Source organism: Salmo trutta, chromosome 7 (assembly GCF_901001165.1).
Source record: "Salmo trutta chromosome 7, fSalTru1.1, whole genome shotgun sequence".
Lineage (NCBI taxonomy): Eukaryota > Metazoa > Chordata > Actinopteri > Salmoniformes > Salmonidae > Salmo > Salmo trutta.
Window position 1 is genome coordinate 13,619,615 of NC_042963.1, and position 27,228 is coordinate 13,646,842.

General features: G+C 41.1%; 2 protein-coding genes across 2 annotated transcripts; both read right to left on the minus strand.

Moving 5' to 3' along the window:
* Positions 1–2,441: 2,441 nt before the first annotated feature.
* Positions 2,442–6,024, minus strand: cdkn1bb (cyclin dependent kinase inhibitor 1Bb). The gene is made up of 3 exons (XM_029758049.1): positions 5,300–6,024; positions 4,759–4,888; positions 2,442–3,840 (listed from the first exon to the last, which is right to left on the minus strand). The coding sequence occupies exons 1-2, from the start codon at positions 5,727–5,729 to the stop codon at positions 4,770–4,772; spliced, it is 549 nt and encodes a 182-aa protein (XP_029613909.1). The 5' UTR covers positions 5,730–6,024; the 3' UTR covers positions 2,442–3,840; positions 4,759–4,769.
* Positions 6,025–7,831: 1,807 nt separating this feature from the next.
* On the minus strand, positions 7,832–16,347 carry yars2 (tyrosyl-tRNA synthetase 2, mitochondrial). The gene is made up of 5 exons (XM_029758048.1): positions 15,551–16,347; positions 15,138–15,305; positions 14,637–14,792; positions 14,286–14,456; positions 7,832–10,334 (listed from the first exon to the last, which is right to left on the minus strand). Exons 1-5 carry the CDS (start codon positions 16,336–16,338, stop codon positions 10,175–10,177), a joined length of 1,443 nt encoding a protein of 480 aa, XP_029613908.1. The 5' UTR covers positions 16,339–16,347; the 3' UTR covers positions 7,832–10,174.
* Between the last annotated feature and the right edge of the window lie 10,881 nt (positions 16,348–27,228).

The following is a 27,228-nucleotide window of genomic DNA, read 5'->3' on the forward strand; positions in this document are numbered from 1 at the left end:
TGGTTGGGCCTCTGGAGAATAACCAGGATTGCCTGTGTGGTCAAACTCGCCATTTAGTTATAGAGAAATTAATTATACAGAAAAAAAACAGCATTGCGTGACAGAATTCCTGGTGAGCATAATAAAAACAGAGGGGCTCCTGTTTTGAAAGAACCAACAAATTAGTGTACTCAATGTTTGGCACTAATAACCTAACATTGACCTTGACCTCTGTCCATGCCAACATGACTTAATGACACAAATCACCCTGTCCCCGTGTGGGACTCTTAGTGTGGTATTCTCAGACTGCAGATAGCACTTCCTCCTCCTCCTCCTCCTCTCCAGTATTTCGGCCGGCAGGGCGGAGCACTGCGGAGGCTCCTAGACGGGCCCTTTTGTCTGACTGGGAGCCCCAGACACAACAGTGCCAAGCGCCCACCCCTCACAATGGCCTTCCGCACAAAGCCACACACACATGGACAATGGACCCAGCTCTGAGTGGGGGTGAACAGCAGAGCTAAGGTTACCCACCTGCACACTTCAGAATGAATCAGGAACCCACTAAGAGCTGCTGCTGCTGCAGGTGTCTTCCTGATGCATCCTGCTTTCTGGTGCTCTCAGGCTGTGGTAGGGTAAGGAGAGGAAGGAGCCCTTTACCAACTCAACACTCAATATCCTCATTAAAAATAAAGCTATTTAGAATTGTAGTGGATGGTTGATACATGCGTGTGCGTGAATCAGACTAATGGATTGAATTGACCACTCCACAAGGTCAAGGTCTTAAATTGCCATGTAACTGATCAGATGGAATTTGGTGAGAAATGGCACAGGTGTGCATCTTGACAAATGCATGACAAATTATGCATTAGATTTTCAAATATCACTGTGAACATGTTTTTTTTGCTTTGCTACTAATCTAATCTTTACAATGTCATTGATGGTTTCCAAAATAGATTCTTTAAAAAATAGAAAATATTAAAAGGATTTGGGAACCAGGCTTATTTTCAAAATTGATGCTATAAAATGTTTTTATGCTATTTGTGTAGGCAAATATATTGTTTGAAAATGTAGGCTACATTTTATAGTTGTAAAATATAGTAGGCCAAGAGATTGTTGCAAACAACTCTCCAAATAGGGCTGAAATTGTATTTCAAGTAGCCCAGTAAAACATCTAGGACAAAACATAATTCTGGTGTCAAAAGTGAAAATAAATATGCCATTGTGCCTTCATGACAAAACAGAGGAAACTCATTTTTAATTTAAACTAATTACCTAATAGGCTTCAAAATAAGTCAAATGAACAATCTACATCAAAATATTGTTTGTATAGCTTTAATATATAAAGACATCAATAACATTATATTATATATATATATATATATATATATATATATATAGATAGATAGACATCATATAGGGTTGTTGCTTTATTCCACATTTTATTCAACGGATATTTCTACATACATTTTTCTACATGCATTTTTCTCAAATTAATTCAAAGTCATACTACAGTTAGAACATCTGTGTGAATGCATTTGTAGTACTAATTGGTTATCGGCTATACGTATGCACTCAGATGAAATAGAACAAAAAACGCATGCACTTAAGACTAACTTGCGTATTGCAAATGTGGACCCGTGTGGACAGCATAAAAGTGAATCGTTTCAAACATGCCATTAGACAAATGTAACTGGATGCAACAGTGGTGTGCTTTCCTTAGACATAACGGGATTGGAGGACCCAAACGTCAATCACCAGGCTTTTTTTTTTTTTTTTTTTTTTTTTAAATACTCCACGATTTCATCATATTGGGAGTGTCACTGCGCAGACGGCGGCAGCCGTGGCACAGTTGATTTTGAACACAAGATAAAATATATTGAAATTGACTGATTTTTTTAACCGTAGTAGTAGCAAGAACATCGTTTGTATTTACCGGATCCTATTACGTGCTACTTCAAGCTTCAAACATGCAAACGTAATGTGCCAAATGGTACTCAACACGCACGGTTTGGTTCCAGTTTGTCCTCGAGCCGAAGAGAATACACCAATTGATAAAAAACGTTAACTTAATTTATTGAAATACTGTATCTAATCATAACCCTATGAAAATCACTAGAACCACAAAAATACGTTTTTATCGAGTTAAATCTTTGCATGCCTTTGACTTCATTCCAAAATTGTAAATGGTCTAAAATCATACTAAAGTGGATATGGAGAGAACTGAGGCATAACACAATCACACAATTTTATGCCTAAAAGCCAGGCCCTGAGGCATTCTCACTTGTGATTCACAAATAGGCTATATGAAACAAGTTATGAAGCAAAGGAATATAGATATGAGTGTAATCTAAATAGAATAACATTGTTATACTACTGGCTGAGAGAGAGAGAGAGAGAGAGAGAGAGAGACTGTGTAGGCTGGAGAGCATTCCTATCAACAGTGCAAACATGACCAACAAATCAGATATGTAATTTCTCAGTTTTAATTGATTGCAACATATCTTATAACCACACAATACAAAATGCACATCAAATATTTTTTATCAGGCTCAGGTTGCAACCTTATTTGATAAAATAAAAACTAGCAAAAATATGCTTTTACAAAAAAAAATAATGTAAATGCCACTTTGGATAACCGTAATCAAAACCCCATTTTATTCTACATTAAAAAAAAGCCTGACATAAATAAGTTAGTATAATTTCTCAGTGTTTTTACACAGTTATGTACACTTCAAAGATTTACACGAAATACACAGGCAGAGTGACTGCTTTTTTGTGTGACAATTCTTAACCTCTGAACAAAGGCTGATTGTAACTGGGTGAAATAAAAGTTATTTCAAAGCCACATTTGCATGATCAGCAGTCTAACAATGTCATGGAGAAGGGGGGGGGGGTCAACAAATTCTATTATCTTTCTTAATCACGCAGGAGTACAATGTCAAGGCAACCTGATGGTAAGTGAAAGCATCGACAGCCATATTGAAGCAACCAGGTATTCGGTATTGTAGGGCATTATTCCACCCATATGGAAACGCCTCATTAAAAGAAAAATAACCGTTAAACTAACAAAGACATATTTGAGCACGTCAGGGAGAGGATACAGTCGATTCATACAACCAGTACAGTTAACAGACTATCCTTCAGCAAATGATAACCTCCCACAACTTCAAATACAATTGGCTACACTTTCAAAAATGGTGAGTAGGAAAAAAATGGATATTCTGGTATCTCTCAAAATACAAAAAAAAATATTGGCTGACTTCAGATCACTTTTTTTTGTTGTCAAAACAGAAATAGTTTGTGGGGTGGATGAGAACCCAGGTTGAGTGACACTTAAATGACCTTAAAAAAAACAAGGTCACACATTAAGTACCGTCCTTCTCTCCTTACATACATACCTATGAAGATCTATATTGATGAGGAACAATTATTTAATCCATAATAATTTTCTCAATGGAGCAGATGTATTATACTTCAACAGGTTACACTCACTGCCTTAAGATACACAGCATTTTGAAAACAAAACTACACTGCAATTCTTCAAGTCAAATCAAATTCACGCCTTTTACATAAAGGATTAAAAAAAAAACAATAAGTTTTATGTGCTACATATGAAGAGAAATATATACACAGGTAGTAAAAAAAAATGAGCAAAAAAGGAAAACCTAATTGCACACTGCTACATTGACTGCTTTTAGAGGCAGTATGAGTGCCAGAACTTTAGTGTTTATATTCAGTGCTTGCACAGCGTCCCCATCCTTCAGGAGAATTGATATGTTTCATTTTCTTTGTAGTTCCTCTTCAAAAAAATCAACCAACACGGAGGCCTTTGATGACAAAAGGGGAAATACGTCTTCAGCTCTGCAGAGAGAAATTTTTTAAAAAAGTTGTGAGATCAGCTCTAATTTACAACCGTGAATATGATTACATACAAATCCATTAAAAAAAAACTGTTGTAGTTTTGACATGACAAAACATTTCTAAGAAGGCTGAAGACAGTCAAATATTGAAGTCAAAAAGACCCTGCGGACTCATTCAAAGCAGAAAGACTCACCAGAATACTTTCACTTTCCAAATTATAATTTGTTCTCTCCAACACACACTTTATAGAAAGTTTCTTTAAAACTTTAGGCCTATTTAAAAAAAACAATTGATAGGCTACAGTGCTTTCATTCACTAGAATGGACAGATGTTTTGAGAGGGGCCTAGCGTGCATAAGGCACTATGAGGAGACCAGCCTCTTCCCCCTCTCGTGAGGGCAGTGGTTGCTGACGTTTTACTATAGTGTTGTTCTGAGACTTGTTTACAGTTTCGTCGGAAACTCAACCTCACCGTGGCAATGGTTATAGTAAACGTCGCCTATGTGTAGCCTCTTGGACTTTAACCCTTCACTAGACCGCACTGAACGTCACGATATAGTTCATTGCGCATTTCGAGCTTCATTAAAGCGAATAGTCACTTGGCAATTGGGCATAACGTGGGAAATTCATAACTGCTTAACATTATTTAGACAGCATGTCTTAAATGCTGACAGGAATACACGTCAAGTGATGTCTCTCCTCACAAAACCCAACTCGAACAGCTTTACACACCCTGCAAAAGAATTTGCCAATATATTGGGTGAGTTCCAGAACAGTATACGCCGTCTCACTAAAGCCAGACAACATCCAACGACCTATGAAACTAGTTGCCCGATCTAGAAATAGAGAAACTCCAGCATATTCCGAGCTCCAAGAGACCATAGTCCTTCTATCCAGTTGTATCCGATAAGTTACTCACCTTTGTCATCTTCACGTTTGAGTCCTGGGACTGGTTTTCCTGGGTGTATGTTCTACAGAATGCGCCAAGGCTGGGCAACGAGTAACTTCATCCGAACTGCTGTGTGACCTTTTATTTTGGGACGAGGGGTCTGGAAGAGAAATAAACAAAGTTAAGAGGTCAAAATGATATTCTCAAAAATTTAGTATCGCGAATAGCGTTACATTTTTATTATCTTTAGTGATTTGCTTGTCAGATTCTATGCCTTCACAATTTGACACGTTGGCAGTCATATGCTACCGGTAAAGCCTAGTGAAAACGATGATAATACATTGCAGTAACGCTTTTATTTAGAATAACTAACAGTGGGCCATCTAACTGGTAACTTTCGACCATGTAGCAAACAGACAGTCTGCTACAAGGTTACAACGTCGAGCCTGGCTGATACAAAATTACATCAGTGAATGGGCCTGCACCGGAAAAGTAGCCAGAAGGCAGTAAGACAAAGCAGCCAGACTGACATCATGATTAGAATTTATCATCATTATTCATAAGCGCGTACCGTGGCAGGCTGGTCTTTTTCTCTGCCCGGTGCACTGCTCTTTGCTCTCCGACCTTTCTGTGTTTTCAGAGGGCTGCGGTGGAGTCACACAACTATTCCCATTAAGATCCACATTATTATTCCCAGAGGGGCAAAGGCCCTTTGCCGATCGTTGAGTTCTGCTGTAGAAACACGGAATGTCTTTACTATCCACTAATTCCCATTCGAATCTCCCGTTTAATAGGGGTGTTTGACTTGAAAAATCGAAGTTCCATTTCGCTGAGGACGTCTCTTCAATCTCTTGCAAATGTCCCTTTAAATCCCTCCTTAACTCTTCGTGATCCACCGGGCCGAAAAGGTTTCTGCAGGCTGACGGTTTGGGGTGATCCGAAAACCGAGCATCGGTCCTTTCAAATGTAGGGCTCCCATTTGAAACACGAACATTTGACATTTTCCCGAGAATCAAAGAACGTCCAAATAGAACACTTGAAAATGCGTATTTCCTCCTTGCTCACCGCGATCCAAAACCAAGAGTAAATCGACTGATCAACACAAACGCATGCATAGGTCTGTAAAAGAAACGCTAACTTCCAATATGGCAACGTGAGCTAAAGTAGTCTCGACAGACCATCAAAACAAAGTGCCGTAACTGAAGCCACTCCTGTCAATTTCGTCTCGTAGTAAGGGAGAAGAAACAACAGACAAACCTTTTCAGTACCCAATATGGCGATTGAGGGAGGCTGACTGGGGTAGAAATGATTGACACAGAGAGCGATTTAAAACGAAGAAGGGCATTGATTGGTTAAAGCGTATACGCCCGCCCATTTCCCTTAAGGTTATCTCCACGCTACAAAGGCTTTCTCCAATTACGTTACTTAAACTTCATGAAACCTGCTGTAATCACAATAGGCAGCTGTAACACTGTAGCAGTGGATGTCACGCAATAAAGGGCATTATAAGGAAACGTAAACAAACTAATAATGGCTACTTTATGTTGAGAGAATATTTGAATGGCAATGTGGTCTATCTTTGTGTCGAGAATTTTTTTTTCTTCAGCACCAAAAATTTTCTAATAAATATACATGGGACATCTAATTTTATTTGTGAATTATAGAATTCTAATAGTTTTTCAATACATGTGGAGGTTGTAATACCACCTTAATGATTTGAAACGTTTGAAAATACACAAGTCAGTGTGAGGCAACTTGTTGCATGTGGTAGGTAAACTTCCATTGTCATATCTGTCAAGCATTCTACAAATCTGAACATTTTAATTATTTTACACGGCGGTGACTTATTTCTCTCAATGATTTAGATGAGAATATTGACTTATCTGGGCTAAGACAAAGTCACTAGTGGTCACCCCAGCAAAAGGGCTGGGTATCAGAGTAGTGACAAGCATCTCTCATTGGGAAAACAATCTTTTCTGCAATATATCGAAACGAGACAATTTTGAAAAAATTATCAAAACCATCAATGAAACACTACCTATATACACATTCCAATAACTTCTTCGCCATCTGCAATAGAGACAGACTTGGCAGTAAAATGTGACAAACATACACTTGTTTTTAATTAGTGTGCATGCTGAAGGCAGGACACTGGATTTCTTACATACTTCTTCTACGTATTACATGTATTCTGCCCTCTATAGAGCTGAAACAATTTAAGATATTAACAAGAAACCAACTTTCAAATGTGCAGACGGCCCCAACTTACATTGCTTGCAAAAATCTTTCATGGAAATCAAAGGGCCATAGACTTCAATGTTAAAAATGATACAATTTGGCCACGCATCTCTTCTTGAACCGTTTAATCTATTAAACACCAAAAACAACATTGAGATGTTCAGACTGACCTTACTTAGATTGCTGGTCAAAGGCTTTTTGAACTATTCTGATTTTAAATGTGCAATACTAACATGAGAGTCAATGGTGACCATGAGAGGTAGATACAGTATTCACAGTGATACTGCTATCTAACCATTCAAGCTAGGAACTCCAAACCAACTTCAGGATGATGGAAACATTTCATAGATTCATTCATTATTTAATTATTCTATCCTTTAATCAGTTTAAATGTGCGTAAATTCTGTAACCGTATAAGCTATAAACACAAAACCACCTTTCAAATGTGCAAACCACCCCAACTTTCCTTGAGAAAATTCTAAAATATTTTTTTTTACAGCATCTATACTTTTTTGTACTACAACAATATTTAAATGAGCTCCCAATGCACTTCAATGGCAATAAAAGGGCTATAGACTTACATGGGGCAAATTTGGCAACGCAACTCCTCTTGAACCATTTAACACTAGAACTGCTGGGTCTCGAGGGACCCCCCTTCAAGCTAATAAGCAGTCATTCTGACTGCAACATTCGAACAGTGTAATTAATACATGTCATATATGCTATTGCAAAAATAACAATTTGGTTGTGTTTATGAAGAGCTTAGGTAACATTAGAATAAGATTTTTCTTTTTAAATGTATAACAATAGAATTTTCATTAGTTTATGTTACTGTAAAACTAAAAACCCACAAAAAAACTATTCAAGTGTTCACTCAATTTTATTCGTGGAGTGCCTTTGTTACAACTATGAAAAACAGAAAGCATGTGTTGAAACACATTAACAGCTTATTTTAATAACAACCAAATAAAAATACCCCAACTGCCAAGACTGCGTTTCGCCTATATGCATCTAACAGCGGCACCGCCCTCGCCCCGCTAACCTTGCCACTGCTACTGAAAGACATCCTAGGTGAAACGCTGAGTAAATATTGAACCGTTCAAGCTAGACACCATGTTCAGGCTATCCATTCAATCAAATCAGCCAATCAATCTTCCATATACATACTTTTCCAACTATAACCAGTCACCACCATTACTACTAGAGTCACTACTAGTGATGCGCGGGTTGACTCCTTATCCGCATGGCGGACGGGTTTAGGGTCACTAAATATTGTGTGGCTGAAGGGCGGGTGCGTGGCGGGCGGGTTGAACAAAGAGAAACAATACCTTAAAAAAAATCCATAAAATGTATAATTCTTGTGCAATTTATATAGGCTACATTGAGGTTTTTCTGTCATTATTTTAGGCTATCTGGTATTAGTGCATAAACCTAAGCTTTAGGACTTAACTGTAAGCGCCAAATAGCCTACACAGCCAATCGCCAAATAATGCTTTTGGGAACGCGCAGAAAAAGTTCACGTCAATCCACGGAGGCAAAAATGACATTGTTGAAGTTGAATTCAATAAGACCAAAGCTGTGAAAGGAGAGTTGAACATAAAGAGAAGGGAAAGAAAAGTCATGTTTGGAAAAGGTGAAGTGGTAAAAGAGGATGTTATGTGTGATGATTGTGAGGCGCTGTACAAATCCGACAGTCACAAGACGGGACTTCAAATAGTCCTATGGCATGTCAAGGGAACTGTAGTCTACTGTTTAGATGGGTTAAATGGAAACTGAAATCTGGACACTGACTAAGTCTTTAACCTCTCACATAGCCTTAATAATAATGCCGGCAGAATTAAGCATTTCTTGCAGTAAAATTATACACCAAATGTAGGCAAAATTTGGACTTAGGAACAGGAGTGGAGAAATAGGATTTCTTTCTTTCTGCATTTTGATAGAATGCATTGCTCAGTTAGATAGATCTGCAGAGGTGCTGTCTTCATCATAAGAGCAGCATGAAAGCTGATAGTATTTCAAACACATAAAATATGCATCGAAGCAAAACTGAAATATTATCAGAAACACTTTGGGTCATTTTCACAGCTTTCTTTTTCCTGACAACCGGTCAAACTGATGTCATTTGGACATTTTGCACAGAAATTCTTTTTTTTTTTAAGGGTTATTGTATTTTCTCCCAGTCCCTAAACGTATTTGCTCTGCGAAAGAAGACAAGAGAAAACTTTACTGATGTCAACTAGATTGAAGCATTCACTCTAGGGATCTATTACATTATTCTGGTGAGCAAGGGTTTATGTAGTCTTCTAGGGAAACATAATGACAAGAGAGAAGCTGCATGTATCTAATTATTGGCAAGTTGACTAACAAATAGCCTACAAATATGTTGGAAATTATAAGCAGAAACATGACTAACAAATAACCTACCAATATGTCGGAAATTCTAAGCAGAAACATATCTAAATCAGCCCCTCAAAAATTCTGCACCCATTGTCAAAAAATCGTTCTGCTGCCTACAGCGCATTTTCTACATCTTTATTTCATCACATATAGTTGGGCGGTTGCAGATGGGTTATTAGCAATTGCGGGCAGGTGCTGGTGAACAAACAGCTGACCACCATTAGTCAGTACCACCACTATTACTTATTTCAAAACCAGAAACACTTTAAAACAAGCTAGCAAGCACACATTTTCTTCAGGAAATATACTTCTCTAGTTTCCTATTCCTATTGTCATTTTTTTTTATTTTGAATGATCATTTATTTTAGCTGTAAGATATTTTTGCCATTGAATTTTAATTCCTGGATGTAACTAGGGTCTTATCACCGAGCTTTGCTTCAGGCTTGCTAAAGGAGGCTTTTCCCGGTACTCATTGAAAGAGAAGACGATACTGACCCCTAGTGGTGAAATTCAATAGTAGGCAAATCTGCGTTCTAATGATCACAAAAATATAACAGTTTAAGGACACAGTACGTAACATACAACTAACAAGACAAAAGACTTCTAACAAATATATTTAATACCACATCTTACAGCATCATTCAATCCACACATATATAGTGCACTACATCCACTCAGACACCAACAGGGATGTACTGAAACAATTCAGGTCTATTTCCAATATCCATCTCCCTTCACCTAAGCCTCCCAGCTTGCGGTCCTACCTCCAGTCCACAAACAGTCCATAGGAGTTTTAAGGTCCCAGTGCCACTCACAGATTGAGCCACTTGATGATGTGGACGTTCTTCTTGCCCACTTTGAGAAGAGAAAGTCCGTTGGCCAAGAGGTGCTGGCCAGGGATCAGTACCTGCTCTGGGCTGTCGGTCTTACTGTGGTTGATCCACACAGCTCCTTCCGATACCATGCGATACCTGCAGCACATCACAAACACATTACAGCACAGAAATAATCAGTTAACACAAAGTCAGACAGAGAAAAAAAGGAAGAATTTGAGAGAGAAATAGAGGGAGTGAGAGAGAAACAAGTAAAGAAATTAAAACCGGGCCAAAAAATAGCAATGTCCTGCTCTTTCCCTGACTTTTCTGCTCATTTGTCTGAATTTTTAAATCAAACAGAAAAGTATTTAGAGCTTTAAAAAAAAAAAAATCCCCCCACACCTATTCCCAACCTAACCCACCAAGACAACGCATTGTAAGACATTGGTACCCAGCCAGGCGCTAATGCGTCTCTCTCTCCTCATTGAACGAATGACAAATGGATAAATGGGCAATAATTGTACACGTTACTTTAACATTTTAATTAGGACTAACTGAATGATAAGGAGGTTGAGGTTGATTTCATTTAAAACAATAGTGTAATGAGTTTGTGTTATGCCTATTTATCAGCGTTGGCACTCATGTTTATAGAAAAATAATTTGACTGTGCGACTTGCGGGCTATTATTCTCTTTTACGTTTTATTTTGTAAACTAATCACATTTATTGTAAGGGAAATGAAGACATGCTATGTGTTGCAGTAGACCTTTAGAATAATACAAAACATACACTATATATACACAAAAGTATGTGGACACCCCTTCAAATGAGTGGATTCAGCTCTTTCAGCCACACCCGTTGTTGGTAGGTGTATAGCCATGCAATCTCCATTGACAAACATTGTCAGTATAATGGCCTTACTGAAGATCTCAGTAACTTTCAATGTGGCACCATCCTTGGATGCCACCTTTCCAATAAGTCAAATTTCTACCCTGCTAGAGCTGCCCCGGTCAACTGTAAGTGCGGTTATTATGAAGTGGAAATGTCTAGGAGCAACAACGGCTCAGCCGTGAAGTGGTAGGCCACACAAGCTCACTGAACGGGACCGCCGACCGCTGAAGCACGTAGGCCCCTTAGTTCCAGTGAAGGGAAATCTTAACGCTACAGCATATAATGACATCCTAGACAATTCTGGGCTTCCAACTTTGTGGCAACAGTTTGGGGAAGGCCCTTTCCTGTTTCAGCATGACAATTCCCCCGTGCACAAAGCGAGATCCATACATAAATGGTTTGTCAAGAACAGTGTGGAAGAACTTGACTGCAGCCCAGACTTCAACCATATCGAACACCTTTGAGATGAATTGGAACGCCGACTGCGAGCCAGGCCTAATCGCCCAACATCTGTGCCCGATCTCACTAATGATCTTGTGGCTGAATGGAAGCAAGTCCCTGCAGCAATGTTCCAACATCTAGTGGAAAGCCTTCCCAGAAGAGTGGAGGCTGTTATAGCAGCAAACGGGGGACCAACTCCATATTAATGCCCATGATTTTGGAATGAGGTGTTCGACGAGCAGGTGTCCACATACTTCTGGTCATGTAGTTTCTTTAGACCCGCATAAAATAAATAATATATTTATTTTGATGGTGTATATCAAATGGATTTATTCAACTTTTTAAACGCAGATGTTCCAAAGGCACGCATCAGCATCGTGTATGCAGAGGCCTGGAGATGCTAAACGTGTTTATGTTCATTAATGGTCAATGACAGAATTTTGAAACTGCCACAGCCCTATGCACGTTACCTCACAATCGCATTTCAATACGGCCTAACTGAATGATAAGGAGGGTGAAGAGGTTGATTTCATTTAGAACAACATTAGTGTAATGAGCTTGTGTTATGCCTATTTATCAGGGTTGGGGCTCATGTTAATCATTTGACCGCGGACCTTGCGAGTCCATATCATTCTCTTTTACATTTAACAAGAAGCTATTACAAGAAAGTTGTATTTACAATAACTCTATTACTAATAAAATGCTAAACATATTTTTGACTCTTTCCAAGTTGATGAGTGCGGGGAAACAAACAATGCCAGGCAGCCTTCGGAGCTGGCCCACGAAACTACACCTAAACTAAACCGAAACTACTTTCACACATAATAAAAGTTATCCTAAAGACAATATTAAATTGAGAATAGTCTGATGAGTGACAATATGACCAGTTGTCAAAATGTACATGAAGAGATGGGGGCACAGCTTGGAATTGACAGATGCAGGGAAAGGAGCATAACTTCATCAAATCCTCCTTCAGAGTCACATGCAGGTTAAATGTTTTGATTTCAATACTGAACAAAAATTCAAACGCAACATGTAAAGTGTTGTTCCCATGTTTCATGAGCTGAAACAAAAGATTCCAGAAATTTCCCATACGCACAAAAAAACGTATTTCTCTCCAATTTTGTGCACAAATTTGTTTACATCCCTGTTAGTGAGCATTTCTCCTTTGCCAAGATAATCCATCCACCTGACAGGTGTGGCATATCAAGAAACTGATTAAACATTATGATCATTACACATGTGCACCTTGTGCTGGGGACAATAAAAGGCCACTCTAAAATGTGCAGTTTTGTCACACAACACAATGCCACAGATGTCTCAAGTTTTGAGGGAACGTGCAATTGGCATGCTGACTGCAGGAATGTCAACCAGAGCTGTTGCCAGATATTTGAATGTTCATTTCTTTACCATAAGCCACCTCCAACATTGTTTTAGAGAATTTGGCAGTAAGTCCAAACGGCCTCAACCGCAGACCAAGTGTAACCACGCCAGCTTAGGACCTCCACATCCGGCTTCTTCACCTGCGGGAACATCTGAGACCAGCCACTCGGACAGCTGATGAAACTGATAAGTATTTCTGTCTGTAATAAAGCCCTTTTGTGGGGAAATACTCATTCTGATTAGCTGGCCCTCCCAGGCCCACCTTTGGCGGCTCCCCTGCCCAGTCATGTGAAATCCAAATATGAACTGTAACTCAGTAAAATAGTTGAAATTGTTGCATTTATATTTTTGTTCAGTATATATAGTATCAGAAAGAGCATATTCTGCAGTTTCTATGACACCTTGGTAAAATAACTTAAAATTCAAGAAGTGCATCTCTATTTCCGAGAATAGCTGCGCTGTCCATGCCTTCAGCACATGACCACTCCGCTGTCCATGCCTTCAGCACATGACCACTCCGCTGTCCATGCCTTCAGCACATGACCACTCCGCTGTCCATGCCTTCAGCACATGACCACTCCGCTGTCCATGCCTTCAGCACATGACCACTCCGCTGTCCATGCCTTCAGCACATGACCACTCCGCTGTCCATGCCTTCAGCACATGACCACTCCGCTGTCCATGCCTTCAGCACATGACCACTCGCACGGCAGAACTGATCTGGCTACTAAGCGAAGACTAGTAATACAATCTTAAAATATGCTATTCTGTATTTGTTCAAATACATTTTCTTATTTCCACAATGTTTCTTTAGACCTGCCAAAACTAAATTATACTGGAATTCTTTGTGATGGACTTGAACTAGTTGTTTTTCATTTTAACTTATAGCCCATAGTAACATAAACTAATAAAAACGCTACTGTGTTCTTTGAAATAATAGTTTTTTTAGTATTCTAACATTACCTTCATAAACAAAACCAAATGATTATTCTTCCAACAGCATATATGAAATGTATTTATTAGACTGTTAGAATGTTGATGCCTCATTGTCTGGAAGTGTGGAAATATGGCTTTAGGCGTACGTTCTTCACTCAGACTTTGTAGAACTATACATTAACATATCCTTGACTCTATCTAAACAAATATCTATTGTTACATTTTTACATGAATATAATTCCAGAAATATGTCTTCATGCAATTCATAATTTACAATAGTTTATGCACTATTTATGGTGCGTACGTGTTGGTGCTTATGTTTGCGCACCTTGAGGGTTGATATGCATGTGATGCGTATGCTAAAGGTGCGAGCAGTGAAACAGAGAGTGAGCAACCCTCCGTGTGAGGTAGTCGGGTCAGGTATAAGGAAAAGAGGAAAGTAAAGGTGGAGCCCTACCCTTTGGCCCCCTGGGGGATGGCCTCTGCCCTGCGGCAGGCATCCAGTACTGTGGTCCCTGGCTCCAGCAGCAGCTCATGGAAAGGGGCCTCTCTGAAGAGCTCCTGCAGCTCAGCATCGCTCATCTGCTCCAGGGCCTGTAGGTTACTGTGGTACAGGGCATTGGTGCACCTGGAGAGAAACAAACACACACACACACACACACACACACACACACACACACACACACACACACACACACACACACACACACACAGCATTACTAATAGTCCCTAGCGAGACCTCATTAATGACACACAAATGACCTATGCACATGTGCACTCACACAACACACACGGACACACTCCTCACCTTTTGGCACTCTCCAGACCCTCCTTGCCGTGGACCAGTTTGGTGATTTCGGCGGCGAGACGTTTGTGTGCGGGCCGTTTTCCTGGCTCCTGTCTCTGCTGCTCCATCACCCTCTCCACCTCGGCCAGGGTTAGGAAGGTGAACAGCTTCAGATACCTGCAGGTAGCACAACCAACCAACACCGATTCAGTCTCCAACATCACCAGACATAGGCTACACTCAGGTGCTAATACCATCAGGTCCCATGTTCACAAAGCGTCTCGGAGTAGGGGTGCTGATCTAGTTGCGCCTTTTAAATCATAGAGGGGGGACCTTATCCTAGATCAGCACTCCTCATCTGAGACGCTTCAATACGGGGCCCGAGGCTGGTTTCACAGACTCGGGTTAAGCCTAGTGGTCCTAGTCTATACAAACAAATTATACCAGAATGAATATAAACCTAAATTGAAGGCTCTGATAAGTGGGCCAGTTCTATTGTGGTCTCAGTCTCCAGCCACCTACCATTCCACACTGCTGTCAGGCTGCCTGAGGAAGAACTGATAGAGGTCAAACGGAGATGTCTTGTCCCTGTTCAGCCACACTGCATTGCCTGCTGTCTTCCCCAGCTTGTCCCCCGCAGAGCTGGTCACCAGTGGGATGGTCAGCCCATACACATCCTGTCCAGTCACCCTGTCACAGAGAAATTGATTCAATGGATATTAAAGAGGCCATCACTGGTCAGTTAATAATGTTGAGGCAAGTGTGTGTTTTTGCATGTTTACTACTGTAGGCTATTTATGGCCTTGAATCATCACTCTGGTGTCTGATGCCACATGCAGATGCTAGGCTACAATATCTGGAATCAATATGATAATTGGTCAGTACATTTGCAAATGTCTCTGTGTGTGTGTCCAATGAATCTGATGCAACATCACTTGTGTATAAACTCGTGCCCAGACATCAGGTTGCCCAGCTGGTCTGTCCCTCCCAGCTGAATCTTACAGCTGTGATTCTGGTTCAGGTGGTAGAAGTCATAAGCTTGAAACAGCTGGTAAGAGAACTCAGTTAGGCTCATGCCCTCTGCACTCTTCAGCCTGGACTGGACACTGTGCCTACTGAGCAGGGTCCCCATTCGGAAACGTCTGCCAACTTCTGACAGAAAAGCAACCACATTCCAGTCTTTGTACCAAGCTAAATTGTTCAACAGGGTTACAGTGCCGAGCTTTTTAGAGTCGTTGTGGAAATTCAGTTCGTGGTTGGTGAAGATTCGCTGCAAGCTCTCCCTGATAGCCCTTGTATTGTCCTCCACTACATCAGACGGTAGATGCTCTCTCTCGCTCGTTTTCCCGCTTGGGTCCCCTATCTGTGCTGTTGCACCACCGATTAGAGCGATGACATTGTGTCCTGCGCTTCGAAAATGCAATAGCCCGACGATGGCGAGTAAATTACCCACGTGAAGACTGTCCGCCGTGGGGTCGAATCCGCAGTACACGGTCTGGCACCCAGACTGTAGCAGTTGAGGAAGTTGATCTTGGGCTGCGTTTTCGGGGAAAGCATCCTTCAAAATGCCCCGCTTATTTAGCGAAAAAAGAAGTCCACTTTGGGTTGTTGCAGAGCGATGAAACGTGTATCTTAACGTTATACACGGGAGTGTGTTTTTCAAAATAATACAAGGACCATGCCACGATACACGAGAAAAAAGCCTGGCTATGGATGCCGCCATATTGGAAACTGTGACACACTGGACAGGAAGATGAAAGGGACTAATGTATGAGAGAAAAAATATAGCGCCATCTAGTGTATTGTGTAACTATACCACATCCTGCTTGTTCCTCCTGACCTGTGGCCTTTTTTATTGAAAGGAGCATCACCCTCTCATCACTGTGCACTTTCACCACCCTGTGAAGTTCCTCATCGTTTATTTCATCTGTAGTAAACTGCCTGCTTTTTCCGACGAGTGGTAGTGGGAGGACCGCACAACATGTCATCAACATGTCAACATGACTCCAAGTTTACTTCGGCATGATGGTTAATACAGTGCATCATTAAAAGCGATTCCACCAACATTTCTCACATAATTCATTTTACCAACACAAAAATATTCCACCCTGTCTAGCATATTTTGATTTGTCAACATTTGGAAAGTTTAGCCTACCTGTTTCCATCAGGCCTGTCATGACATGTTTTATCCGACATGTAGGTTACTGTAGTAGCATAAAGAAGTTGGAAGGAAATCTGATTATTTTCCTGATTTTTTTTCTGCCCGTTCCAAAAAGCATTTGGCAATTGACGTGTAGGCTATTTGGCGTGCGTACAGTTAGACCCTAAAGTGTAGACTTACACTCTAATGCCAGATATCCCCAAAATTCGGAAAGAAAAATCTCAATGTACTCTATGGATATCAATTGCACAAACTTTATAAATGTATGGATTTTTAATTGTGTTCTCTTTATTCAGCGATTTTGAAGGGGAGTAGAGGGGACATTTGGCCCATAGATTTGCCATAAATAGCGGGGGGGGGGGAGCAACTGCCCTGATACCACTTGTTCTAGTATCTTTTCTAACAGATCTGCCCCCAGAAAATCGAGCATCTGATGCAATTGCGCAAGATTTTAGTTCTGTGTTTCTGGATATATACAAAGAAATGTCAAAAACAGGTCAAATTTTGCTGTTATTCCCCCCAAAATAAATGCACTACTAAGCAGGTGGGGGAGTTTGCTTTTATTTTTACTCTATTTGGCTTTTGTCATTGACATAGAGGAATAAGAAAACATGGTCAATTACACATTATTCCCATTTTCCAAATGATCCAGATTTAAATTCGAGAGATTTGAATGGGATATCCACACAACAGGCAAACACATTATTAACAACAGGCAAACACACTACCCAAACAAATACTTTTTTCCATTATCAATCTGAGAGGACAATATGACACATTACGTAACATTAAACATAACATATATATAAACATTGAGGTTCTTATTCTGGCGACATGATGATCGGTGTTTGGCTGCCATTTAACAAATTAAAATAATCTCACACTTTTGTCCATAACAATCTCATCATGTAGTTACAGGTATTCCCAAACTGGGGTACGTGTACCCCTGGGCAATGCCGTCAGGGGTTCGCCAAATGATTCATATTTAAAAAATATATAATAATGTATTATTATATAAAAAAAAAAAAAAACATTTCACCACATTTTCAAACAGTCCAATTATATTTTCCAACGGGGCTGTACATTTGGGTGAGGCTTTTTCTCACCTGAGTGGGTGTTCAGCGAAATAACAACATGTTATAGTGTGGACACTATATAAATAATTACATGGTTATTATTGGCATTAACCTTGACCTTTCCCCTTTGATGATGTCATCACCAAGAGTGAGTTCTGTGCAATGTGTTTCTACCACCGGCTGAGTGGGCTATATAGTTATGTTATATTTGTACCGTTTGTACCTGGCAATACACCTTTAGGTTTGGGTTGAAAGTAAAGGAAAGTAATATCGAAATGCGTGTGGGCATTCCTTGTCAAGTTACTACACAACACAATGTCAAATACAGGTAGCCTAGTCAAATAATTAACATCCAATCACATTAACCGTTACTCTCTTACGGGAATTCCACTAATGGTCCGTGTGTTACCAAACGTAGCTGCTGCTCATTACGTTTGCTCGAAAATTGATAAATGGTAAAAAAAAAAGTAAGGCCCGCGTCCATAGAGACACATACCAGCTCTACTGATAGTACTGCTACTACCAGCAGTACTACACCTGCACCTGTTGACGACACAAGTTGTTCTGCTTCCACGAGCACATCCAATGCTAGCATCAGTAATTCTCAATTTGTTGTTAGCCCAGCTAGCATGGACACTGACAGTTGTGAATCTGATGCAGCCAAAGAGCTACTGCCCCCTTACCCGGGAAAGCACCGAACAACAGACAGGGACGATGGACCATCGAAGAGGCACGAATATGATGAGAACTACATTGATTTGGGGTTCACTTATATTGGGAGTAGTGCCTTTCCTCAGCCACAGTGTGTTATATGTGCAAAAGTACTATCTCACAACTCAATGAAACCTTCACTCTTGCGCAGACATTTAGAAACAAAACATGCCAATTAGAAAAATAAGCCACAGGATTTTTTTTGGGTGAGAATTAAGAAGACTTTCGAGTAGTAAGACATGAATAAAAGCAACAGATACCATTAATAAGAATGGCCTAGAAGCGTCGTGTATGGTGAGCTACCGAGTGGCTAGGACAGGCAAGCCCCATACTATTGTGGAGGACTTAAATCTTCATGCTGCCGCGAATATGGCTGGGACAATACTGGGGGAAAAAGGCCAAAAAAGCCTATGCCTTCATCAAACAACACTGTTTCACGACGCATCAGTGACATTGCAGGAGATGTTTTGAAACAATCACTGCTTAGCATACAAGCCAGTGAATTCTATGTGTTACAGCTGGATGAGTCAACAAACGTGGCGGCCCTGGCACAGCTCCTGATACATGTCTGTTACGTTTATGGGGGGGTCAATTAAGGATGACATCCTCTTCTGCAAACCAGTGGAAACCAGGAAATTATATTTTTAAAGTACTGGACAGCTTTGTGACATCAAATGGACTTTGGTGGTCAAGATGTGTTGGTATCTGTACTGATGGCACAAAGCCATGACGGGGAGAGATAGTGGAGTGGAAACGCGCATGCAAGCAGTTGCTCCCCACGTCACTTGGGAACACTGCAGCATCCACGGAGGGGCTCTTCCTGCCAAAGGAATGCTTGACAGCTTGAAAGACATTTTGGACACTACAGTGAAAATGGTTAAGAAGAAGCAAAAAAAAGTGTTTGTGCAGTATTAATTTACCATCCTTACAAACCACTTAATGTAAATGTACATTACTGTACATTTAGGTTTGTATCTGTACATTACTGTACATTTAGGTTTGTATCTGTACATTACTGTACATTTAGGTTTGTATCTGTACATTACTGTACATTTAGGTTTGTATCTGTACATTACTGTACATTTAGGTTTGTATCTGTACATTACTAGGGTTGCATCTGTAGACTTTCCATCACCATGAAGAAAAATAAACGTTCAATACAGTAATTGAGTACATTGAGTCATCAAGTGGTTTGTGAAGATGTGGCTCAGTTGGTAGAGCATGCCACTTGCAATGCTAGGGTTGTGGTTAATGTTCCCTCTAAACTGAGTGTGGAAGAAATATCAGCTCGCGCAGAGAAGCATAAGACTGAACTTCACTCAACTTTCTATAGAGTTTTCTCCTTTAGTTAACACTATTGACATTTCCATCTACTGTGGGAATTGTGATTGAATCAACACAATATTAGCCACTTTCAGTGTAACATACCGAAACAAAACGAACTATGTAAGACCCTTAGTATGGTAAACTAACTGGGCAAGAGATGTTCTTGTAGGTAGAGACCACTGGAGTAGGATTCTGTTGCAATGACGAGCATGACTCAGGCCTGTCTGGACTGTGTTTAGGCTACAGTAGATGTGCTTGTTTTGAGATCAAAGCAAGAGCTGCACATAGCCACGTGTGCACATTTTGTTCATATTCTTTGCTAGTTAGTGAGTCATTAACCCAGTCATAGATCATTTTAGGTCAACAAACATTTTAGCCATCTTTGAAAGGCGAGGCAGGTGAAAAGCTTTTTATTATGTCTTAAAGGGGCAGTGTTGTATTTTGAGAAGGTCTTGAATAAGCTAAGTAGCCAATAGGCAGAGGGTATCATAATTTGTCTGATTCTCTGTAATAATGCTATGGGGATAATAATGAATTGTATTTTGTAATGTGGTTTCTTGCATCAAACAAGTCAACATTTTCAGTCACCTTGTCTGAAGTGAATGAACAGGTCAATGTCGGCCTCCATTGAACACCACACATTGAACACCACACATTGAACACCACACATTGTCTGCTACTGCAGGCTGAATAATATAAATAGCTGTTCTATGTTGAAATGTTACGGGATGCATTTTTCTGAAAGGTTTTTTTATGGTAGGCCTACAGTGCATTTGTTTTCATAAAAAATTCTAACTGTAATATCACATTTACATAAGTATTTATACCCTTTACTCAGTACTTTATTTAAGCACCTTTGGCAGTGATTACAGCATTGAGTCTTCTTGAGTATTACCCTACAAGCTTGGCACACCTATATTGGGGAGTTTCTCTGTAACGGTCCTATGTGTAGCTGGTGTAGAGAGTCAGGCGCAGGACAGCAGATATGCGTTAATCAAAGTTCTTTACTCAAAAAGACAAATATCCTAATTAAATCATGAGCCCACAAAGACGGGCCGAATTACAACAAAGAATCACTCACAAACACAACATGGGGAACAGAGGGTTAAATAATAAACAAGTAATTGGTTGAGTGAAGCCAGGTGTGTAAGACAAAGACAGAACAAATGGAAAATGGATCGGCGGCGGCTAGAAAGCCGGTGACGTCAAGCGCTGAACGCCGCCCGAACAAGGAGAGGTACCAACTCCGGCGGAAAGTTGTGACATTCTCCCATTCTTCTCTGCAGATCCTCTCAAGCTCTGTCAGGTTGGAGGCGCTGCACAGCTATTTTCAGGTCTCTTCAGAGATGTTAGATTGGGTTCAAGTCCGGGTTCTGGCTGGGCCACTCAAGGACATTCAAAGACTTGTCCTGAGTATAAGGGCACAAGGCAAGACCCAAATGCAGACACAGGAGGCAGATGGTTGAGCTCCGATATTTCTTACACCAAAAGGGGTAGGCAAAAGGCAGGTCGGGGACAGGCGAGAGTTCATAAACCAGGTCCTAGTCCAAACAGTACCAGGGGATAGGCAGGCTCGAGGTCAGAACAGGCAGAGTGGTCAGGCAGGCAGATTCGGCATCAGGGCAGGCAAGGGTCAAAACCAGGAGGGCTAGGAAAAAACAGAGACTGGGAAAAAATAGGGCATTGGAGAAACGCTGGTTGACTTGGCAAAACAAGACGAACTGGCACAGAGAGACAGGAAACACTGGGATAAATACACCGGGGACTAATGAGGAAAATAGGAGACACCTGGAGGTGGGTGGAGACAATCACAAAGACAGATCAGGGCGTGACACCGAGGCCACTCCTGCATTGTCTTGGCTGTGTGCTTAGGGTTGTTGTCCTGTTGGAAGGTGAACCTTCAACCCGGTCTGAGGTCCTGAGCGCTCTGGAGCAGGTTTTCATCAATGATCTCTCTGTACTTTGCGTCGTTCATCTTTACCTTGAGCTTAATTACAGACAGAAATACACGTTTACAATGTTTTTATGCAGATTTTAGAAAATTCGCATGGAAGTCTGTCACCAATTGGATGGAAACCTATAGACACCCTAAAGACTGGCATGTGTGCCAGTCCAGTGTCACTTTGATTATGCCCGCAAATCATGGTTCACCAGCAGCCCGAAACATCTGAAGAATAGCTACAGACTAGGGTTTAATATTTCCCCGGTATTTTACAAATGTTCCATCCCGAGAATAATAACTTTTCTCAGGGCTAACCAAATATTTCCCGCCCAAACCGGAAGTGTCATTCTAAAGCATATAAAGCATATTAATATGTCTGGATTTGATTAGAGCTTGTGTAACAGTGTAGGTTCCGTCCCTCTCTTCGCCCCAACCCGGGCTCGAACCAGGGACCCTTGCACACATCAACAACTGACACCCCACGAAGCATCGTTACCCATCGCGCCACAAGAGCCACGGCCCTTGGGGAAACCCTACTTCAAGTCTCAGAGCGAGTGACGTCACCGACTGAAACGCTATTAGCGCGCACCACCGCTAACTAACTAGCCATTTCACATCGGTTACACTTGGATCGACATGACAATTCAAATCTGAAACTACTTGAGCCATACATTGAATGAATACATTTGATGAGCCCAAGCCCAAAAAAGCCCAAATGATTTTGCTGTTATCCAATACATAACCTATGATAGAGGCTACTACCCATTACGCATGACAGAAAAACATAAAAGCCCATAGATATAGCTATGCTCATAAATACGGTGACCCCCGAAAGCCGGATAGAGGTCTGTAAAATAGACGTGCATTCAGTCCTTATAGTACTGTAGCGTTTGCTGCCCCAAATGTAGGGACCACAATGAAAATAAGTCGCCGACTTTATTGTGTAATCCCGGTCACTTTTAAAATGATTTGTGTATATACAGTATGTCTTTTTTTAACTGACAAATAAAATCAATCAATCAATCCCAACTGTGCAGAGGCAATTTGATGAATGGAAAGAGACATCGGTTAAAAAACACCAAAAAGGTTAATGACATTGTCAAACCAAACAAATTTGTTGCATATATTATATATAATTATAAATATTGTATCAAAAATGTTAAATCTCTGATTTTCCCCTGGCTGATCATTGTCTGCAACCGGCTCTGATCGTGAAGTAATGAAACAGGCAGGAAGAGTGAGCTCATCTGTGGTGGTTGGCTAACCTCAAGCTTCTGGCCCATAGCACTGCGTGGCATCAGTTGTGCCACAAAAGCAAAGTCGATATCCACGTTTATTAACATAGGGTCACTACAGTTATTGTTATTTGTAGTGGCATTTATTCATGGATGGCAAGGGAAGCAATGCTTCCCACAAAAATGTACCAATATTTTTTTTTTTACGATAAAGTTATGTATCTTTCGTCTCTCTGTGTTTCAATTTTCCTTCAATTCGCAAGAGGCTGAATGTATCTCACAGGAGAAAGCATCCGAGTGAGCGAAACAGCGCCCCTCTGTCTCTCTACGCATAGGCCATCTATCTGATGCTGTCTGGTCCAAACGGATATGACATTGTTGCCACCCGTAGCATTGAAGGCAAGGGAAGCCAGCATATGGCCTCCCTTGACAAAAAAAGTATACAAATTAGCCAATCAGCATTGAGCTAAACTGAGCATGCTCAACTGTGAAAGCTCACCAAAAGAAGTGTCAAGGGAAGCCAGCTTGGATTTGGCATTACTCCTATTAAATCCCTTTGAGAGCGTATGTCATTCACAGAAAAACTAGCTAAAGTTGTCCCTTTCCTAAATAAGCCATGGATGGAGACAGGGATTTGTACTTGTGGTTTTACTTAATTATCCGTACTGGTCAATGATTATAACGGCAATTCCAATCAAACCATTACTTCATTCATTGTTGTGCCCCTGGCCTGAGAGGATGGAAGTTCAGTGATTTTACCAACGCATCCCTACTGGTTATTTGTGGTCATAACTATTATGTTGAAGTAATTCTATGAAGGGGGAGGGTGTTCCATTTATTTGACAGTACAAAGGGAGGGTCATGTGACAATGTTTTTTTTTAAAGTCTGTCCCTAAGAGGAAAGCCGCTAAATGGAGAGTTGAAAATAGTGAGAAGGGAGGGCCAGAAAACAAATGTTCGGGAAAGATTTAGTGAAGTGGTAAAAGAGCATGATAGCAGTGAATGTTGTGTGTGATGATTGTGATAAGCTATACAACTGTAGCCTACTGTTCAGATGGGTTAAATGGAAACTGAAATCTGGACACTGACTGTAGGTCTATAACCTCTCACATCACCTTAATATTGACTACTGCAGAATTAAGCCTTTCTTGCAGTAAATTGACACACCAAATGTAAAGGAGTGGAGAAATATCATTTATTTCTTTCAGCATCTTGAGAGAATGCCTGAATGTGCCATTGGGGACCATCGGTAGAGGTGCTATCTTTATCAGCATCATAAAAGCTGATAGTATTTCAACCAAATTAAATATGCATCCAAGCCGAACTGAAATGTTATCAGAAATTAGTTGCGTCGTTTTCACAGCTTTCTATGTCCTTACAACCGGAAAAACTGCTGTCAATTGGACATTTTGCACAGAAAATATTTGTATTGAATTATTTTGGGTGCGGGTGAACAAAAAGCTGATGCCAAAAGCTGCCTGTTCAAGACATAATTTGCAGTTATGTCTGAAGACCAGCAGATGGAGTCCTCAATCTCAACATCCCATGGCCTCATAGACTCATATGGCTTTCTTCTTTGAGATTGGGTTGGCAGATGGCATCCAACATTTAAGGTGCATACACCGCCACCTACTGTATTGGAGTGTGAGGCCAGTCACTGCCTAACTACATTAAATTCTCTTCATTAGTCCCGTTCTTCTAAGAAAGTGAAATAGAGCCCTAGACACCACTTCCCTCCTCTTTCCTCCCCAGCCAAACCCCAACCCCGTCCAACCTCTCTAACCCTTTCACACAATCTCTCCCTATCTACGTAATACAGTTCACAAAATATCAACACGGTTCCACCGTTTCCTCCACTAAACACTCATCACACAGACCGGTTTCATGCCTCCCTATCATCCACAACGTGGCATTCAAACATCCACAACTTCCTCTCTCCTACATCCCATACTCCCCCACTTCTTCCTTTACTGACCGATGCGCGCAATACAATTGCCTCCCCTTACTACTGGCATCCCACTCCTTTTTCCAAAGATCGAGCCCTTTTGATCAAGGACTTGACTTCCCTGCAGCCCAGCGGGATCTGAATATCTACCCCCTCTCTCCTCACAGCACTCTTAGCCACCACATCAGCCTTCTCATTACCCTCCACACCCACATGGATGGAAAGACAGCAAAAGCTTACCACCACTCCCATCCTCTCCAATCCCATTGACAGCACCATCATCTCCACAAACAAGTGTCCCCTGCACTACTCAACACTGCAGCCGAATCAGAGCAGATCACCACTCTGAGTGGTTTCACCTCCTCCACCCATCTCAAACCTAAGATCATGGCCATCAACTCGGCTGCATACACTGACACATAATCAGTTAACTGCTTACATACTCTAATATTGAAATCTGGAATTTACACCCCAACCCCCACCCTACCACTGACTGGATCCTTTGAACCATCTGTATATATCCTTAAAAATGAATACAATCGATTATCTATACATCTCTCCACACACCTTCTCACGTCCTCACCCCATTCTCTCCTGCCCTCAATCATGTCAACGTCTACACTTGGTTTCGGAAACAGCCACGGAAGAGCGTTCCCCAATGCAATTGCCGGCCCTGTCTCTCTCTACCCCAGTCCATATTCTACCACCTTCTGCCCGATTGTCCAACCGTACGCCCTCTGATTACCCCCTTCTCGTTCCCAGCATTCCCCAGTTGCCATGACCGCAGGATGTCCTTCTGAACTCCCTTTCAACCTCACCCAGTACGCTAATGCAAGTTTGCCCCGCCTTATCCTCAGTGGCAGTTCCCCACTATCCACCTGCAAGCTGCAATGCCTCAACAGGTGTTGTCCTGAAGGCACCCACACACAATCTCAGGGCCCTTGACCGTATCTTTTCCTGGCGCTGTAGTACCGTTTTGACTGCCGATCCATATACTGTACATAGCACCCATAATCCAAAGATGACCGGATCAATGCCTAGTACATATACAGCAATGTTTTTCTATCTGAACCCCAATCATATCCTCCAATCATATGGTTATCATCTGTACAGCAGAAATTGAACGTAAATGACAGAAAATAGATGTTGTGGTGGCAGCTGCAGAGAAGTATTTGGGGGTACGAGATTTGACTTCATAAGAGTTACAGGGTGTGTTGAGTGGTGGTGTCCCGTCCTCCCAGTCCGATGGCATGGTGCAGGAGCAGATAGGATCAAAGTAGTAGAATGGGGTAGTGGGTTTTAATGAGTCTAGGGCTGGTTGGAAGGGTGTTTTATTTGTCATTTTATTTTTTCATTTTGGATCAATAAGTATAATGGATTTATACTATAGTCCAGTTGGGGGCGGTAATGCAACATATTGGATGCCAATAAGAGGTCTTCCCGGATCCACATGTACTTGAATACCCGAGACCCATTCCGGGACCTAAGCAGGTCCGGATCCAGAATTCTAAATAATGTCACGGGTCTGGGTGGGGTCTGATATTATTGTCACGGGTCTCGGGTATGGGTAATTATAACTGACTTGTCCGGAAGGGCCCGTACAGATCGAAACATGACTGCTGCAGGGGAGAGAGAGAAATTGTATAATTTATGCTGCTGCTCTTGCTTATCACGATAGTGGCGCATGTAGCTTGTTGTTGGCCAATCATAAGTCATCAAAAAGGCAATAGGCTACAGTCATAGAACCTTGCTCCGTGTGGCAAAAGTTAGGCGATATCTAATCCATAGAAGATGGAATTACAATGACAGAATTAAAAGTTAAGGGAGATAATGGTGCCGGGGGAGATGGCTGCCGTTTTACGTTCTCCTAACCATTTTTGTGCTATTTTTTTGGTGCTATTTTTCATGTTATTGTAACTTATTTTGTACATAATGTTTCTGTCACCTTCTCTTATAACCGAAAAGAGCCTCTACTCACTTCGCACTGGAAGAAGATTTTTTCTTTAACAAGTCGGATTCAAAGAATTTACTTCAGACACCCGACAAGGCCCAAATCCCCGTGATTCGCATGAGAAAGAGACGGAGATATCGGGGACGTAGGTCGGGGTGCCTTGTAAGTGGGTAATCTGCCTCTACCATCACTACTATTAGCCAACGTACCATGATTGGATGACAAAATAGACTAACTATGATCAGGAATATACTACCATTGGGACA

What these genes read in the sequence shown, in the direction of transcription:
- cdkn1bb (XM_029758049.1), bottom strand. Translation starts at nt 5,729, where the DNA reads ATGTCAAATGTTCGTGTTTCAAATGGGAGCCCTACATTTGAAAGGACC. An exon ending in AAAAAGACCAGCCTGCCACG is followed by an intron (nt 4,889 to 5,299) that starts GTACGCGCTTAT and finishes TTTCTCTTCCAG; the next exon opens with ACCCCTCGTCCCAAAATAAA.
- yars2 (XM_029758048.1), bottom strand. Translation starts at nt 16,338, where the DNA reads ATGGCGGCATCCATAGCCAGGCTTTTTTCTCGTGTATCGTGGCATGGT. An exon ending in GGGCACGAGTTTATACACAA is followed by an intron (nt 15,306 to 15,550) that starts GTGATGTTGCAT and finishes TCTCTGTGACAG; the next exon opens with GGTGACTGGACAGGATGTGT. An exon ending in GGTCTGGAGAGTGCCAAAAG is followed by an intron (nt 14,457 to 14,636) that starts GTGAGGAGTGTG and finishes GTTTCTCTCCAG; the next exon opens with GTGCACCAATGCCCTGTACC.